Here is an 18,047-nt window from a genome sequence, read left to right on the forward strand (position 1 = left end):
TGGTGATCATCACAGACTTGTCTTGTGTTTCTTGTTGCAGCAGGAAGGAAGGCACAACCTCAAGAGGATCTGTGGCGGTGAACACTCGGGCTAATGCTTCCTCTCTGAGCTGTGAGGCACCCATCATACCAAACAGGGCAGAAGGCAAAGGGATTGTGTGCAAACTTCCCTTCAGTTGTAGGGTTCTAATTGAGACTGCATCTCTCTCTCTCTCTCTCTGACCCACCTTTGCACTTTTACCTTTCTGTGGAACTAGATGGAAACCTGGTGGTGCAGGAACCGCACTTATCTGCTCAGCCGATAGCCAGGGGCATGGAACAGCAGCCCACAGCTGGCATTGATATGTAGGGTATAGTAAAACCTGTGCATTTGAGAAATGGTCCTTTCTGTATCCCTAAAGAAGGGATTTTAATTGAAACGGTATGATGGAGCAGCTACTCAGCTCCACAGAAATTACAGATAACAGCCCAGAGAGTGGGGCACAAGTAAAATTAAGTTTTTTTATCAAGTCTCTCAGGGTGACTCCAGACAATCTGTTTGTTGGGCATTCATCCTGATTTTGTTTGCAGCGGGATTAGATGGCATTGGCTTTTCATTCTGATTTGTTTGTGGGGAGGTTAGATAACAATGGCATTGTGTCAAAATGAGCGTGATCCCACATTTTCCTTTTTGCTAAAAGTCCAGTCTTTTGGGGAAGTGGTTTTGTTGTGCAAGTCCTCCTAATCAACTATAAACTGCACATCCTAAATTTGCCCGTATGTGGTTGAATCCCATGTGAACAGAACGACAGCCCAGAAGTGCCCTCAGTGTGGTGTGCATGTGCATTGCAACCCAGCATGTTTTAATTATGCCTCAATGCTTGGTACTGGGCAATTCCCATTTGCCCGCTTCCACTTTGCAAGAAGTGCCTGGTGGCTAGCTTACATGGGAAAGGACCATAGTTCAGTGGTAGAGGGCATGCTTTGCAAGCAGTATATCCCAGGTTCAATCAATCCCTGGCATTTCCAGTTAAAAGGTTCGGGTAGCAGGTGATTACAGCCAGCCTAAAACCCTGGAGAAACAATCTCCACCTGACACCCTGAACAGATGGTGCCAGTCAAGAATAGACAATACTAGGCTAAATGGATAAATAGTCTGACCTGAAGTAAGGCAGTTTCCTATGATTTCCCCCAAAGAATCCTGGGAACTGTAGTTTACCCTCACAGAGCTACAAGTCCCAGCACCACTAACAAACAGTTCCCAGGATTCTTTGGGGAGGGGAGAATGGGCTTTAAATGTCCTTTAAATGTATGGTGTGTATACAGGCATATTTTTATGGTCAGAGACTCTGCTTTTAGTGCAGAACTGGTCAGAATTTAACAACAAAAGCCTTTCACCTAAATGGGGGCAAACAAAGAAAGCTCTACCTGTTGAATTTTTGCTTGACATTCAGAGTCTATGCCCATGGGGGGGGGACACCCTTGGGAATGAGACAAAGGTGTTGTTGGGTTTTTCACTTGCAAGTGAAACATTGGGGAATCAACCTTGACTACATTTGGTTGCATTCTGGCACAGTGACCGGTGATGTTTACAGAGTGTGACCCTTTTCCTCCATTTTTATTTATTTATTTATTGCAATATGTGGCCTATTTCTTATTATGCTGTGACTAAAAGAGAGAGAGAAAGAGAGACTCCCAGGAGCCATCTGGGGCCTCCCTTGATTGAGTCTGCTCCTTTTTTCTTTCTCCAGGAGATGACCAGAAAAAACTCCATATCCAATGTGATGGGCTGCTCAGTAGTTGGTGTAGGATCTGTCTGATAATACCAACAGCTACATCTGATTACTGGGTTTCCTGTGGCATCAGGGCTTGCAACTACGACATCTTCCATCTATGATGAATGGACAGCTCAGACCTAGCACCTCTTCCACAAACTAGGACCCTGTTGGTGAGCTCAGCATACCTGGATTACATGAAAAAGGCAGTGAGTTGTATTCAGAGCTACTCCTAGTCAGAGCAGATCCGTTGAAGTCAATAGACATGACTAACTTAGATTCATTAATTTCAGTGTGTCTACGCTGAGTAGGACTTAGTTGGGTACAACTTACGGGTTCCAAGATTTTGTTGGAACAACTCATGTGTGCAACCCAACCCAACATTTCCTTGGAAGCAAGTCCTGTCCTGTTCTGTTCAACTGAGGCTGATTTTCCCCTCTAAACAATGCACAGACTGCCACTGTCAAAATAAGCTGAAGACCAATTAATAAGAATTAAGGTGAATAATGGCTAACCAATGGTATAGTTAGAGAGGTAATTTTTGAAAAATTGCTATAGTAATTTCAATCCACAAAAATGTGCCTAAAGAGGAGAGGGCAGGAGGAAGAGCTGAAAAATAGTTGTTTTGTATGTCCTCTGCATCCATCCACCCGCTCCCCAAGAAATGGCTGCTGCTTGTACCACAGAGGGGGCCAGGTTTGTGAGACCTGATCAAATAGAAATATATTCATTTTTTAAAAAGTTTGTTTATATTTTGTTCCATAAAAACACGAATAACAACAAAGAGCAATGATGCACATATTTTTGCAAACATTGTAAATTACCTATATAGTATCTACAATAACCATAAATATTTTTATCAAGTATAGCACGTTTTGGTTATCCTTATCCCAACAGGTCTCTTCAAAGAGTTCTGTGAGTAGCTGGAGCTTTGGAACAACTAGGGTTTTCTTTTGTCCATGGAACAAATCCATACCATTGACCATAAAAGTCATCCACATAAGGATAAGTTTTCTTATCTCCTTACTTTTATTTGTACAGGTAGTTTTTCTAATAAAGCAATTTGCCAAATCACAGCAGTGGGCAGACTTCAGGCCTGCAAGACTTACTTTGCGTTTTTGAAACAGAACTCTGAGATTTACCAATAAAAACCTGGTGCAAAAGATATACACTAAGAATTAAGAAATTGTGAACCTAGGAACTAGTTCTGAGTAGTACAAATGACAAAGCTGACAGTCCTCCTCCCATAAAAAAAATCCACTCCAGATAACTTCTTCCATGCTTTCTTCATTTCAGCAATATAGTTGAGGACAGGGAAAGAAAGTTATTTTGCTGGTACTGTTAAACAGTAGGAGTCAGAAATCCTTGGTGCAAATCTTCCAGAGATCTGTCAGTAGATCCTGATCTATCTTCTGCCCGCCCCTACTGTAAGTTAGCCTGAGGCCTTGGTGATATCATGGGATATAAAAATTAATAAAGCAATTAAGCTGTGGGACTGCTATTGTCTGTAACTGAGAGCAGCAAGATCTAGTGGGGAGAGGGTTGGAGACTTTCCAGACCAGCTGCAACAGCAGCATAAAATGTGGAGTTTGAGTCTTTTTCCTTAAAAAAAAAAAAAAAAAAGGACTCCTGTGCTTTTTAATAACTGCTCAACATGCAGACATTTTTCAAATTTCGCAGGATGAGGATTGCACCCTAGCATAAACATTAAGTGATAGGGAAACTTTCCCTGGTAAATTTCTGCACATCAGGCAGATGGTTAAAAGACACACAGGTCCCCTGCCACGGAAAAAGTTTGCAATCCTAGAATATAATCTTTGCACATTTTGTTTTGCACTGAAGGTTCATGCCTAAAAAGGTATTTTATTGTTAATTTAAAATGTTGTACTCTGATGCTGTATGTTTGCCAATTAATTGTTCCAGTATAAAAAATATTGTGGCCCTTGAACTAACTGAACCCCATCCTAAAATCAGATTAATAATTAGGGTTGCCAAACAGCTAGAATGTTGTAATCCTGGCTGTTTTCCAGAAATGGAACATATAAATCCAGAAGACACTATCTACTACCATCTGTGCAGTACTTAAAACTTTTGTAGAGCACAGAAAAGTACTAAAAATCAATCATGCTGCAAGAAATTACTCTTTAAAATTACACTGGCCTTTTTTCTTTTTGTTGGTATTTATTTAAGTTACACATACTGTTCAGGAGGACCTCACAAAGTTGCTTACATAAAATTGTTAAGAGTAAATATCTCAATAAAAATTATACAATAAAACAGAAAAAATAAACAATTGTCTTGAAGGTTATAGGATAACAGGTACTTTGTTGGGATTAATTACTTACACAGCAAAATCCTATGCATGTCTACTCAGAAGTCCCACACTGAGTTCAGTGAGACATATGGAAATAAGTGTATATAGGCATGCAACCTTAGGTCTGAGTGAAGTTCTCCTAACAAGAGGCTGCTTCCCTTAAGAATGCCAGAATTCTGTTCATGTTCAGAGACTTGTGCCCTTAAAAGTGTTTTATAAAGACTCTGCATATGCTCAGATACATTATGCCTGTAGGGGTTTCTGAAACGCTGCACATGCTGACACATTAACTCCACAGAGCAGCGCTGTGTAAGTAATGGTGCACCATTCTATGATCTTAAAAAGCATCACACCAATATTAAGTGTTTAAAATAAACAAATAAAAAGCAGCACAGCAATGTCGATTTCTTAGAAACCCTCTGCGCATGCTTAATGGTACTGTGGGCCTATTGGGGGTTCAACTCTGTATATGCTCAGAAGCACACTCGATGATGCCAGAAACCCGGGAACCGTGCTAGCAGCCTGCTCCACGGGACTCTGTACGAGCGCTCATGAGAAAACACTTGCAAAGTCTCTGGGTGGCGGACGCACGCACGCACGAAAAAGACCAGAAAACGTCTTACCAAACCCTTCACTCCCCCCCCCTTAGCATGGCGAGGCGGAGCCTAGACCAACAGCAAGAAGAAGTGGATGCGGACGCTTCCTAAGCCCCACCTCTAACCTCTACCCCTCCATGACGGTTACCTTGGTGATAAAACAATCAGGCCCCGCCTCTCCTACGCGCCTGGGTGCCTCGTGCCTGATTGGCGTTTGGAGGAGGAGGAAGAGGGCAGGGAGCGCCCCTGCCAACGCTCAGTTGTACGGAGGCTGGGCTTCTTCCGCCCCTTCTCTCATCCCCGGGCCTAGGAACACGCATGCGCACGGCGGCGGCGGCGGCCAGGGGCGGAGGCTGCTGACTACATGGAGGAGGAGGAGGAGGAGTTACTCGTGGCACCGTCACGCCCCAGCAGCGCCCATTCCTGCTCCTCCCTCCTCCGCCTCGAGCAGGAGGCCAAGCGCAAAAAGCGGGCGCAGCAACAGCAGCGCAAGGCCGCCGCCGCCGCCGTTATGCCAGGTGAGGGGCGCAACATTCTAATAGAGGCCGTTTGAGTGACGTCACACCGTTCGTCGAGGGGGGAATTTTCCCAGCTTAACTCGTCCCCCGCTAACAATGGGCCCTCCTCCTCTACCCAACCCCAAAACTGGAACTCCCTAATGAGTTTATTAACAGACCCTTTCTATCCCGTTTTTCTTCCAGTAATCTCAAACCTTACTCCGCCCATTTTATCATCAGAACAACCCTGCGGGGTAGGTTAGACAGGGTTTGAGTGACTGGCGCACTGTGGGACATTGGGTATTGCGGCAGAGTAATGGATCCAAGGGGACCTTGCAGCACAGGTTCTCCTTACACCCATGTTCCTTTCGCAACAAACAACCTTGTAAGGTAGGTTAGGCATAGAGAGAGAGTGTGTGTGACTGGCCCAGGGTCCTAGTCTGACTGTCTTGGCCACTACGCTACACTGGCAGCTCTCATACCTTGGCTGCAGAGAAGCTATAATGACCTGCTGCATGTTTAAAGGACACTGAAGGTGGGATTCCTTGGAAGGAGCAGAGCGTCTCTCCTGTTTCGAATCCCAACTGGTTTTACCAACATGAGTATTGAGTAGGCAAAGGCCTAATAGGTTTGTGTATGCATTATGATAATTTGATGAAGTCCTGCTTTTCTGCTAAAAAAAATGAATGAATAAGAAAATACTAATTCAAAAATACAACATACACACCATAGAATTAATCCCCAGTGTGCTATTTTTTAATTTTTTTTTGTATTCAGGGAGGTGTTCCTACAGGGCGTTGTGTTTTAGAATGTTTTTAGAATACTTTTCTTTTTCTTGTTAAATTGTTTTGTTGATATGTTTACCACCCCAGGCTTCTTTGGGAGGAAGGGCGGGATATAAATAATAATAATAATAATAATCAATCAATTGAGATATACTGATTCACACCTGCAGCCTGAAGTGGTCCAGTCCAGGAAAAAGCTTCATCACTTGATTTCAGATGATGCATAAACTGGGCTTCCGACATTGCTGGATCCTGAGTATCTGTTGCTCAGCACTTAGCCTTACTAAAAAAGGGTCATCCTCCAAAAATTTCCCTTACAGTCAGTGTTGTTAGTAAGCAGCTCTATCTCCTTTAGCTTGCCAAGTGAAACCTTAGGCCATCCACCTGTCTCCTGAAGATATGCTGAATTAAATCACTTTACAAGATAAGACCTCAGAGCAGAATGTTTAAAGAGCTACTTGTATTCAGAATTGGCACTTGATGCTTTTTAATGTATTGTTTGTAAGTATCAGTTTATTAATGACAGTATTTAACTGAAACAGAAACACAAATAATAGGAATTGGAGGTACCCCTTAGTGAATAAGTCCTATAATTATATATAATTATAAAAGTATAATTTTTCTACTCTTTTACCTACACATCCCTATATTAATTTCTTGAGGCCCATAGGCAGCCTGAAAGGATAGGGGCTGTGGGGTGGAGACCCTAAAACAATTGATCGAGTCTACACAAATTCCCTGCATGAAAGCGATTCCTACTATTTGCCACAGGCAACCAGAGTCGTATCTCCCCTCAGTCTTCTCTTCTCAAGGCTAAACATGCCCGGTTCTTTCAGTCTCTCTTATAGGGCTTTGCTTCAACTCCCAATTGTTAGCTATTCTGGCTGGGGCTGATGGGAGCTGGAGTCCAACAGCATCTGGAGAGCCACAGATTCCCCATCTGTACCATATTGCTTAAATTCCAGGTGCAAGCATTCCCTTGCCCCTCTCTCTGCCGTAGACAACAACTGGGGTGCAGCTGGGCCTTGCTCAAATGGGCGAGATGTTCGTTAATGGGCATCGCCTTCTTCCTTGCTCATGACCCTGCCTTTGCTTTTGCAGAAAGGGTCAGCAGTGATGATGTGCTGGACCTGGCCAAGTACACAAAGAAGCAGCCATGGTGGCGCAAGCTCTTTGGGCCCAACTCAGGATCCAGTGCAGAAAAGTACAGCGTTGCAACTCAGCTGGCGATCGGAGGTGCCACCGGATGGTGAGGCAGTGCCGCATCTGTTTGTGTGGGAGGGCAGGGGGAAGGCAGCTGGGGCGCTCGGCCCCTGAGCCCCTGGTCGGCCGCAGTCCCTGTGCTGCAAATGACCTTTTTCTCTTATTGCCAATGGAGCTGCCTTGTTCATATTTCTGTGTGGTTGGCCTCATTTCCTGCACTCTCCCTGCTTCTGATTTGCAGGTGCACTGGCTTCATCTTCCAGAAGGTTGGGAAGCTGGCGGCAACGGCGGTGGGAGGTGGCTTCTTCCTGCTTCAGGTTGGTGATTGCCTGCCTTGGGCTTGGGAGCAGCCAGCAGCAGAGTGGGGTATCTTGGCTAAATTAACTGCAGACAGTGCTTACAGTTGTGACTCATCTTTTTCGTATGAGTGGTGGCTTAATGGGAGATTTTGGGCAGCATCTGCAGCCCAGCCCTAGCTGAGGGCTCTTGTCTGCAGGCTTGCCCGCACAGCAGATTCAGGCTGGAGAACACTCTCTGAGCTTCTTTTAGAGCTGTGCCAACTGGCCTCTCGAAGTTCTCCACCTTGTCTGCAGGCAGAGAAAGTGCTTCTTCATCCAGCTCATACTTAAACTGTGGAATTCGCTTCTACAAGAAGCAGTTGATAACCACTCATTTGGATTGCTTTAAACGGGGATTAGACAAATTCATGGAGGAGAAGGCAATTAGTGCCTACTAGCCACAGTGGCTGTTTTTAACCTCCATGGCTGAAGGCAGTGTGCTTCTGAATACCAGTTGCTGGAAACCACAGGAGGCGAGAGAGCTCTTGTGTTCGGGTCCTGCTTGTGGGCTTCCCATAGGCATCTGCTTGGCCACTGTGAGAACAGGATGCTGGACCAGAGGGGCCATTGGCCTGATCCAGCAGGCTCTTCTTAATTTCTTAAATTAGGGGATGGGATTTCACCAAATTCTCCAGGGTGGATCTCACCATTAGCAGTGGCAGTAGCACAGCTACTTTCTTTTCATCTAAGGTTTTTTTTTAATGATTATTTTTGTAAGCTCTGCAAGGGTCAGCAGCAACAGCTTGCATTGGCTCTCATTTTGCATACTTAGCAGTGCTCCAAGCCTAGCATCGTTCTGGCGCATGGGGTGTGTGGGGAATATTGGCCATTACACACACGAAAATGGTGGAGACAATTCTGAAAAGTGGCTGCCTTTTGCTTGGGTGGGTGGGTGGGGAAATGAGGAAAAAAACTCAGATAAATGTCATTTGAAACATTCTGGCTTAGTTGTAGTTTCTTCATCATTTTAACACAGTGTCTTGGTAGAGCATTAGTATATTCTTGGCAGCGGCGGTATCAAGTGAGCAATTGCTGCAGCTACGTATTGGTGGGTTTCCTGCTGTGCCGTGCCTTTGGCATAGCAGGTGTTGCTTTTTTATAGGTGGAGGCTCTGCGCCTTTTAACAGCCCAGAGAGAGGAGCTGTTACAACCATGGAGCTCTAACTTCGTACAGTGGTTAGGGTGCTGGAGCAGAACTAGGGAGACTGGAGTTCAAATTCCTACCCAGCTGTGAAGTTTACCAGGTGACCTTGGACCAGCCACTCCCAGATGAACCCACCTTAAAGGATTGTTGTGAGAATGAATGGGGAGGAGGGAGTGCCATGCATGCTGCCTTGTGGTCTTTGGACCGAAAGGTTGAATAAAAATCTAAAATAAATAAAACAACTGTGTGACAGGCTGAAATGCTGCAGGTGAATGGAGACATAGCGGGTTGCATCCAGTGTTAGTCCCTCTAAGAGTAGACCCAGTAAAATGAATGGGCAATGCTGATTCAGGTACATTAATTTCAGTGGGCCTACTCTAAGTGAAACTGAGTTGGATAACAAGCCAGTGTGTGTGTTGTGGGGCAATACTTCATCTGGTGATATCTGTCTGGCATAGACCTGTTAAAGGTACAGGGCTTCTGTCAGTGAAAATAAAAAGAAGCCAATAGCATGCCTCTTTGTTTCCCAGCTGCTGTGTCAAAGGATCCTTCAACCTTTCCCCTTTTTAATAATAAAAAGTCTTTGGTTGCCACTGCAGAAGATACTCATAGTATCAACAGCAACACATGATCACTTCCAGCAGAGCCAATCCATTACTAATTTTAAATATCAGCATCTGAGGAAAAGCTCCTCTATTTTAAGCTTGGCACATACATGCTTGCACAGAAAAACCTGTGTTCTCTAGTCCAACTTCTTTGCAGGCCTTCCTGGTGATGGAAGAACAACTGTTAGAGTGGATTGGAGGTTGTGCTGACTTAGTGGCCCCTTCCAGTCATACATGGACCCCCAAGCAGCTGAGCAACCTCACTGGGCGCTGGCATTGGCCGCATTTGTTTGGTTCATCCAGGCTCTTCCTGAAAACATCCATTCTAGGATTTCTGTGAGCCGCAGACCCCTTAGATCCTGGTTCTCTGTGTTAGATTACAAGTCTGGTATTACGAGGGAGCTTGGATGTATTTTGTGTACAAGTAGTGGTCTTCAACATTTTCATACCTGGGACTCACTTTTAACCCAAACATGCATTTGGGGTCCTTTTTCTTCTTCTTCTTTCACCAGATATTTGTATGATGCTGCTGCTGCTGTTGCAACCTCTCTTAGATCAGGCTGCAACCCAGTAGTGGGTCCCAACCTTCCTGTTGAAGACTAATACATTAAAGCATGGATGGGGAACCTCAGTCCCGGGGGCCAAATGTGGCCCTCCAGATGTCTATCTGGCCCTTCGGACTTTTCCCAAGCCACGCAACCACCCAAGCCCGTCCTTCGCCAGCTCTGCTTCCCACCATCCTTGGGTGTTTTTGCCTGGATAAAATATGTCTTTGCACACTGATTGTGCCTCTCGCTTGCCTGGCTGGAGGATAGAGGGGTGAGTGGGTGTCAAAACTAGCCAATTGTACAACGGTAAAATTTGTGTTTGTTGCTCCACCCTCTTTTGCCCCAAATGGTCGCCCAGAAAGGAATGCTGCCCTTGGGCTGAAAAAGGTTCTCCACCCCTGCAGGAAAGCAAGCCATGGAACCCTAGGCCCAGCTTACTGCTCCTTCACTGCTGCTTTCCCCCATGCTGCAACCCATTTCAGGGGGAGCTCTCTTGGGGCCACTTGATATGAGCTGCTCTGCAACAGCGTGTGATGCGGTTGGGGATGTGGGCAAGGCCACCCAGGAAGACCTGTATCAGCTAGACCTGTGCAGCGTTTTGCTTCAGGAAACCTTTTCCCTACTCCAGATTGCAAACCATACAGGATACATCAAAGTGGACTGGCAGATGGTTGAGCGGGACGTGAGCAAAGCCAAGGAACAGCTGAAGTTTCGCGGGAGCACCACCAATCAGCTGGCCCCTGAGGTGAAGAGCCGAGTGGATGAGGTGAGGCCGTTGGGCAGGCTGGCAAGCATCAGGAAGCTGGCCGCAGAGCCTTGATTAGGGAAAAAGGGCTTGATGTGCGGTAGAGGAGGAGACGGACACAAAGCATTAAATATGTGATGGGGAACCTGTGGGTGTTGTTGGACTCCCAACTCGCATCACTCCCAGCCAGCATGGCCAGTGGTTAGGGATGATGGGATTAGGGATTATGGGGCGTTGAAGTCAAGAAACATCTGGAGGGCCACAGGATTCTCTGTCCCTGCAATTTAAGAAGAGGGAGGTGTGAGAGCAAGCAAGGGTGGCTTACCAAGGGTGGCTTAAACAATTTGTGATGATGGTGGACTGACGGGGCAGCCACTTTGCCCTCAGAGGATCCTAGATTCCAAGTACAGTCAGCAGCTTCTAGGCAGAATCCAGAGGGAACAATTGCCTTGCCCAAGGGTTTGGTCTGATGGTACAGCAAAGAGCTGCCCAGCCAGCAGTCTGTTGATCTGGGGCTCCTATGCTAGTGGTCTCCTTACAGTTGCAATTGTGGGAGGTGTCACTTGGGTAGCCACAACATCTGTCTGGTAGACTGCGTTCAGCTTGTGGGGGTCACAGGCTGTGGACGTCTGGTAGAGAGCATGGTTGCCCGCAGGTTCTTGTTTTTGCGGGGAGGTGGAGGGGGAGCGCAGAGACTAGATACTACAGTTGATTTCCCTCAGTAGGGAGGTGCTGCTCATTCACTCCTGTGATATTTTGGCCGCCTTTCCACACCGGGGTAGAGCAGTTGTTAGAATGGAACCGGCACGTTTAAAAGTTCCTCATACTGTTTGTTCCACACTTGCAAGGAATTCATCCTTTAACATGGCAGCACCCACTCTTGGGACCTCCCTGCCAGTTTAATGTTAGGCAGGTGCCTTTGCTTTACTGTTTCTAACACCTGCTAAAAACTTTTTTCTTTTGGCAAGCCGCCTACACAGACATCTACTTTTATTTTAAAACTGTTGATATTACCTATTTTGATAAGTTTTAGGATGTCTGTTTTAAAATGGAGCGCGAGCGAGAGCGAGAGAGAACGAGAACGAACATTGGGCTAACGTTGGAGCACAGCTTTGCCTTTCACCTCTCCCCAAAGGGCTGCTGAGCTGCAGACGTTTTGGTGATGGTTCCTTAAGAGGGGGGAATAATGAGAAATTGAGCTCTGCTAATATAAGCCTTTTTCTCTGTTTCAGGTGATTTCCTTCCTGAAGAAGAACGTTCTCCTGACAGGAGGGTTTGTTGGAGGGTTTCTGCTTGGCATGGCCTCTTAGGAGCCCCCCCCCAAAGTCTGGCTGCTCTGCTCTTCCCTGTGCTGCCACCATCTCCTACTCCGCCGTCATCGGCTTCCTCCATCGTCTGAACTTGGACACCAGAATATCTTCCCTCCTGACTTCCTCCTTGTATGTGCGTCATGGCCTCCAGAAACACTGCTCCAAGCTCCTTCTGCTCCTCCCTTTATTCATTGGATTGGTGAGGGTTGGGGGGGACGGCAGGATTAGCCTGAAGGCTGGCTACTCCCAGGCACAGTTCTACACCTGCCTGAGATACCAGGTTTTGTAGAATCACTCCCCCCCAAAAAAAAGTTCTTCCAGTGGGAAGCTGTACGCAAGACACTACAGCAGTACCCTGGATGGGAGCTCCCATTTCCTTGTTTGCTCATTGTGTTGTATTCCTTCTCGGGTGGCAAAGAGCACAGCCCATGTTTCTGGCTCAGAAGAGCACAGACGCTCAGCAGGGTAGGGAGAGGGAGTGCCAGGGCACGTCCTGAAATAACCGGTGCCTAGCATTGGCTTATTTTTTCGGCTCTGTGAAGCGCTTCCTAGCAAAGCCAGGGCAACAGAAAAACAGATCCTCTTGGCATCTCCCAAGCTGTTATTTTTACCTCTTTCTGGAACCAGAGTTGGAATGATCTGTGGAAACACTGACTGCTGTCATGGGATTCTCTGCCAGCCTTTCCTGCTGAAGGAGGCCTGAAAAGTTTATTGGGGGGAGGGCTGTTTGAAGAATTTGTATTTTGAACACTCAACAGATGATGATTCAAGCTAAATTTTCCTCTTTGTGGAATGGCTGTTGGCAGGCTTTTTAATAATAATAATAATAATAATAAATTTAATTTCTTCGTCGCCTATCTGGCCGATGGCCACTCTAGGCGACTTACAAAATTGTTAAAATACATTTGATAAAATACAGTAATACAATATAAAAACAACACATCTGCAGCAACAATATTAAAACTGGGCAGGAGGCATTTCAGTTATAACAATTAACCCTCCCCGGATACCCCGAAGGCCTGCTGAAAGAGCCAGGTCTTTAAGGCTTTCCGAAACACATTTAAAGAAGAGGCGTGCCGGAGATCTTGTGGGAGGGAGTTCCAAAGAGTGGGGGCCGCCACTGAGAATGCCCTCTCTCTTGTACCCGCCAATCTGGCTGTTTTTGTTGGCGGGATTGAGAGAAGGCCCTGTGTGGCCGATCTTGTTGGGCGGCATAATTGGTGGCGTCGAAGGCGCTCCGTGAGATAAACTGGGCCGGAACCGTGTAGGGATTTAAAGGGATTTTTAGATTAATCAGGCCCTTGGTAGCCAAAGTTACTTAATGAAGGGGATGGAGTGGTATGTGCCGCTACTGGAGTGGCCTGCTCTGTTTTCTAGAGAGAGCCAGCTGTTGCTGTACATCAACTGTTCCCAACCTGGTGCCCTCCAGATATTTTGGTGTACAACTCCCATCATCCCCAGCCAGCATACCCAGTAATGATGGGAGTTGTAGTCCAAGACATCCGGAGGGCATGTTGGGAAAGATTGCCCTAGAGTATGAGCTCTGGGTGGGTCATGTAACACTCGCCCCAAAACTAAAAGTGGAGATGCATTGCTGAACTACACTGATGGAAGTTGGCTGATCTCTTCACAAGTTGGTGTCAGACAGAAGGCTGCACTTCTCAAATGTGTCCTATCTCTAGAAGCACTTCAGGAAGGCTGATGTTTGTGTGTGTGTGTTCTGTAGTCCCTGCCTTCTGATCTGAGGTTGTTAGCAAGACTCCTCTGTAGACACGTGTTTCACATTCACACATTCTAAGGGTCTTGTGAATTAGGATCTTTAGACATTGGCAGTAGTGCGTCTTGGCAGATTTACCCAGCAACTTGCACTCACACAGGTCTTAAACATGAGGATATTTATTGAGCATATGCACGCAGAATCAAAATATGTACATTTAACACTTCAATGGGGAATAGCTCAGTACCAATCTGGATGATGGAACTGGCTAAGTAAACCTAATCATAACCAATTTAACAGACACATACACGAAGAAGCAAGAAGGCATAAGAGGAGATGGGGGAGAGTTGAGTTCAGCACAACTAAGGAAGGCACACCAGCCTGCCCTTTTCCCTCTCTCTCGACTTCTTTTGCAGACTAGGCCTCAGTCATGTGCAGCTGGGCAGGGAGGACCAGAATATGGCTTCTGAAACAGTCACACACACAAACATTCAAAGACAGGCAGAGGGAGCAGATGTGGAGGCTACAATTTGTAGGGAAAGGACCTCCAGAAGACAGGACAGAGAGCAAAATGTACCTTTCCCAGCCCTGGTGGGCAATCTCGAAGTAGAATACTCCTGGGTTAGCCACTGAAACAGCAAAGGCAGCAGGCAGGCCCCGAAATGGCTTCTTGGCTCTCTGCTTTGCAAAGGTCCAGAGCAAAGCAGGAAAAGTAGGGGAGCCCTGAAAAGAGCTTTTGAATCGGCTTCAGCGAGCAGGGATCTCTGTTTTAGCAGGCAGGGATCCAAAGATAGTAAAGGAAAAGCAAGGGAGAGTCAGACCCTTGGGTTCCAGCTAGCTGATTTATCAAGTGATTTCAGGTAGAGTGATATTCATCAGGGTGGGTGACAGACACTCAGAGCCCAGAACAGTGATTCATCAGATGATTTCATAGTGGAACCGGGCAACCAGAACCCAGTATCCCAAACATGGCTCTAAGAGTCCAGTTTTTATACCTTTCTGGACAAAAGCCTCAAAGGAGAATGCACAGTTGGTTGGATCAGGCAGGTATCCTCCCTTAATTTCCATACCTATGATGAGTTGTATGGTCAGGGTGATGGGCTTTTCTTTTGTGAAGACAGGTGGTGGCATTCACCGTTTGGCTAGCTTGGTAAGATTTGAACAATGGACTCTCTTGAGGGCCAAACTTTTACAGTTTTGGGATTGTATTGATTGGATTGCCAAAGGTCATGTCCTTTGCATATGATTGACAACATCCTCTGGGCTGAAATGATAAGATTTGACTCAGCTACTTTTTCCATCAGGTCTCAAGCAGCATCTTTGCAAAATGAACCAAACTGAAACCATTTTTAAAATCATAGAGGCCATGTTGGAGTGGAGTGTCTCTCAGGTTTATAGGCTCGTAGCCAGCCTGCCAACAAGGAGTAATCATAATAGTCTATTAAGTAATACATTTTTTTTTAAGTGCTGCCTTTAAAAGATGACAGATTTATTATGGCATGTTCTTTAATAGCTTAGAGCAGGAATGGGAACCTGTGGCCTTCTAGATGTTGCTGGACTGTAACCCCAATCATCCCTGACCAATAGTTATGTTGGGTGGATGGAAGCTGGAGTCTGGCAACTTCTAGAGGGCCACAACTTCTTTACTCTTGGTTTAAAACAGTGTTCTTCATCCTTGGGTCCCCATATGTTGTTGGACTACAACTTCCATCAACCCCAGCCAGCTTAGCCTAAGGCCAAGGATGATGGGAGTTATAGTCCAACAACATATAGGGACCCAAGGTTAAAGAACAGTGATTTAAAAGATGCTACACTGTGTTTGGATGGCTATGGCCCCACAAATGCCTTTGATGGAGAACTGACACCTTGGTACCCTAAAACAGACTTGTCATCTTTGATCAAATATTCCTTGAAAACCAGCCTGCTTCCCCAGCAAAACTGTGGGCTGCTGGACCCTCCACAAAGATGCAGTGTAGAAAAACAACAACAGGACAGTCAAATAGGTATTGAGTGGAGTGGGCCACCTCAGTTCAGTCCTAGCTTGCATGCTCATTTTTCTTTTTCCTGTCCCTGGCTTCCACCTCCTCCTTGCCTTACCAAAAGGTAGTGGCCAGGTGACCTTCAGTTGTTTCAGCTTGCCACCAGGATGGTAAAGCAGAGATCCTGCAGCAGAAGGTAATGCCCTCAGAAGCAGGGGTGGGGACTAGATGTTGGACTCCAACTCCCATATCCTTAAGTAGCACGGCCAATGGTCATGAATGATGGAAGTTGTAGCTTAGCAGCATCTGGAGGGCCACAGATTCCCCATTCCTGGTGTGTTGGCACACAGTGCGGCAGCAGTGTTGCATTGGAGCAGGTCTGGATCTGGGCAATGCTTGGGTGGCAGACTCCCTGGGAACCTGTGTGCTTCCTTGGGTTTTGTGATGGACAAAAAGCAGGATATAAAGAACAGCTATTTAATAATAATACTTTCTGGCCAGTCTAGTTAGTTAGTGAGGGCTTTCCTAGCTTAAGTTGTATAGAATGGTGCTGTCCTTGACTCCACATAGCCTCTCTCCCCCCTTGGGACTTAGCATCTGGCCGGAAAGAATGGGCTTCATGGTCTTTAGCTGCTGACCCTGCCACCATCAGCCTCCCTGGAAGCTAGAAAGCTACAAGGTATGCCCATATCACATTGGTAAAGCTTGTACGCTGGACCATTTCTGTGCTCCCCCCCGGGTTAGAACAGGGCTGGGGAACCTTTGGCCCAACAAATGTTGTTGGATTCCAACTCCCATCAGCTGTAGCTAGCGTGACCAATGGCTGGGGTTGGAGATGATGGGAGCTGCAGTCCAGAAGCATCTGGAAGACCAAAGGTTCCTCAATCCTGGCTTAGAACTTCTAGTGGTGGCTATTTTTATCACTGGCTATCAAGACTGCAGTTGGGAAATGAGATGTGTGAACTTGTAGCGGATCAGGACACACGGTCCATCTAGCCCGGTATTGGCTTCTGCAGGTTGGCAGTGGCTTATTGTTATATTTATTGCTTGTACCTGAAGGTGTCCAAGCAACTTACAGCACTGTTAAAAACAAAAGCAAATATACCATAACAAAACAACCACCCCTATATAGCCACAGGAAGCTTTGGCAGCACACTAATACAAACAACATTATCAAATGCTGAGGGGGTGTGTGTGTCTTTACCTGATGCCAAAAAGATGTCAAAGAAGGCACCAGGCTAACTACTGGGGAGTGCATTCCACACATGGGGAGCCACAACTGAAGAGGCCCTCTCCCTTGTCACCAGATTCTGAGCCTCCCTCAGAGGGGGAGCTGGGGAAGGTTGGCAGTATGAGCTGTACTCCCCAAAAGCTTTTTAAGTGGGGATGTCAAGAGACTGAATGTGAGACCTTTTCTGCGCATAGCATCTGCTCAAATGAAACCAGTGATCACTTTAATCCTTGGCGACTGGATTTCTGACCTCGCAGCTGTGTCTGTTAGCAACAAGACATCCCTCACCATTGATCACGCCGGCTGGGACTGATGGGAGTCAGGAGCCCTACAATATTCATATCAGGGTTTCATTGCTTCTGAAGAGATGTTTCAAAGAGCAGTCATGTTGAGTGGCCACCAGAGGGTACTAAAATAAGTGAGCTGGCCTCCAATTTGGAAACAAGGGGGTGTAACTTGGGCAAAAAGGAGGAAGTGCAGTAAAAGTGAAACTTTTAAAAGCACTTTCAGTGGAGGCATTGTTCATGAAGGGGAAATTAAAGCCAATCTTAATGGGTGTCCCCCCCAAAAAAAATAAAACCATGCCCCAGCAGCCATCCACACTTGAATCTAGAAAAACGCTAAAAAATTTACAGTGTTTTTATATATTTAAACGTTTGAAGTGAAAGTTTAAAATAAACCAGTTTTGCTGTATTTTGTCGTTTGGCGTTTCCCCCCAATATCCACTGTACTGAAGCAAACGCTGAAGGAAGGGGAATTTTTCTTTTGCCTGAGGGCTGTTGTCCCTCACGGCTAACCTTCCAGGGATTGCATACTGGGGCTTCCTACACATAAGCACACACAATCCCATTCATGCAGATTGCACCTCCAACCTGCCAGGTGGGCTTGAGAAAGACAGCCAGATGCCTCTGGGAAGCCTGCAAGCAGGACTTGTGTGCAATAGTATTCTCCTCGCTTGTGATTTCCAGCAACTGTTACTCAAAGGCATATTGCCTCTGAAACGGGAGTTGGTGTAACACAGCCATCAATAACCTACTGGGTCAACCGTCTTCATTGAGCTATCATATTAGGAACCCAAGGTCTCCTTCCTGGCCAGTCATTCAGACTCCATTACTGTATATGCAAAATTAGGATTTCTTTTACCCTAATGTGCATCACTTTACACCTTTACAATGAACTGCATTTGTCATTCTAACACCCGTTCAGTTTGGAGAAATCTTTTGGAGCAACTCACAATCCCTTTTTGTTCTAACCACCCTGAACAATTTGGTATCATCAACCA

The 18,047-nt window shown here is 46.1% G+C and overlaps 2 protein-coding genes across 2 annotated transcripts in view; one reads left to right on the forward strand and one right to left on the reverse strand.

The window, feature by feature from the left end:
- F8 (coagulation factor VIII) overlaps positions 1-4,960 on the reverse strand; it is a 71,111-nt gene extending 66,151 nt beyond the window's left edge. Inside the window, exon 1 of the mRNA XM_061598980.1 lies at positions 4,812-4,960. The gene's annotated coding sequence lies outside the window, so the exon portion shown is untranslated. The remainder of the gene's footprint in view (positions 1-4,811) is intronic.
- Positions 4,961-4,998: 38 nt separating this feature from the next.
- On the forward strand, positions 4,999-17,458 carry FUNDC2 (FUN14 domain containing 2). The gene is made up of 5 exons (XM_061598983.1): positions 4,999-5,181; positions 7,047-7,194; positions 7,390-7,465; positions 10,412-10,549; positions 11,761-17,458. The coding sequence occupies exons 1-5, from the start codon at positions 5,028-5,030 to the stop codon at positions 11,836-11,838; spliced, it is 594 nt and encodes a 197-aa protein (XP_061454967.1). The 5' UTR covers positions 4,999-5,027; the 3' UTR covers positions 11,839-17,458.
- Positions 17,459-18,047: the final 589 nt, after the last annotated feature.

This window comes from Rhineura floridana, chromosome 16 (assembly GCF_030035675.1).
Source record: "Rhineura floridana isolate rRhiFlo1 chromosome 16, rRhiFlo1.hap2, whole genome shotgun sequence".
Taxonomy (NCBI): Eukaryota; Metazoa; Chordata; class Lepidosauria; order Squamata; family Rhineuridae; genus Rhineura; species Rhineura floridana.

What these genes read in the sequence shown, in the direction of transcription:
- FUNDC2 (XM_061598983.1), top strand. Translation starts at nt 5,028, where the DNA reads ATGGAGGAGGAGGAGGAGGAGTTACTCGTGGCACCGTCACGCCCCAGC. An exon ending in CGCCGCCGCCGTTATGCCAG is followed by an intron (nt 5,182 to 7,046) that starts GTGAGGGGCGCA and finishes TTGCTTTTGCAG; the next exon opens with AAAGGGTCAGCAGTGATGAT. An exon ending in ATCGGAGGTGCCACCGGATG is followed by an intron (nt 7,195 to 7,389) that starts GTGAGGCAGTGC and finishes TCTGATTTGCAG; the next exon opens with GTGCACTGGCTTCATCTTCC.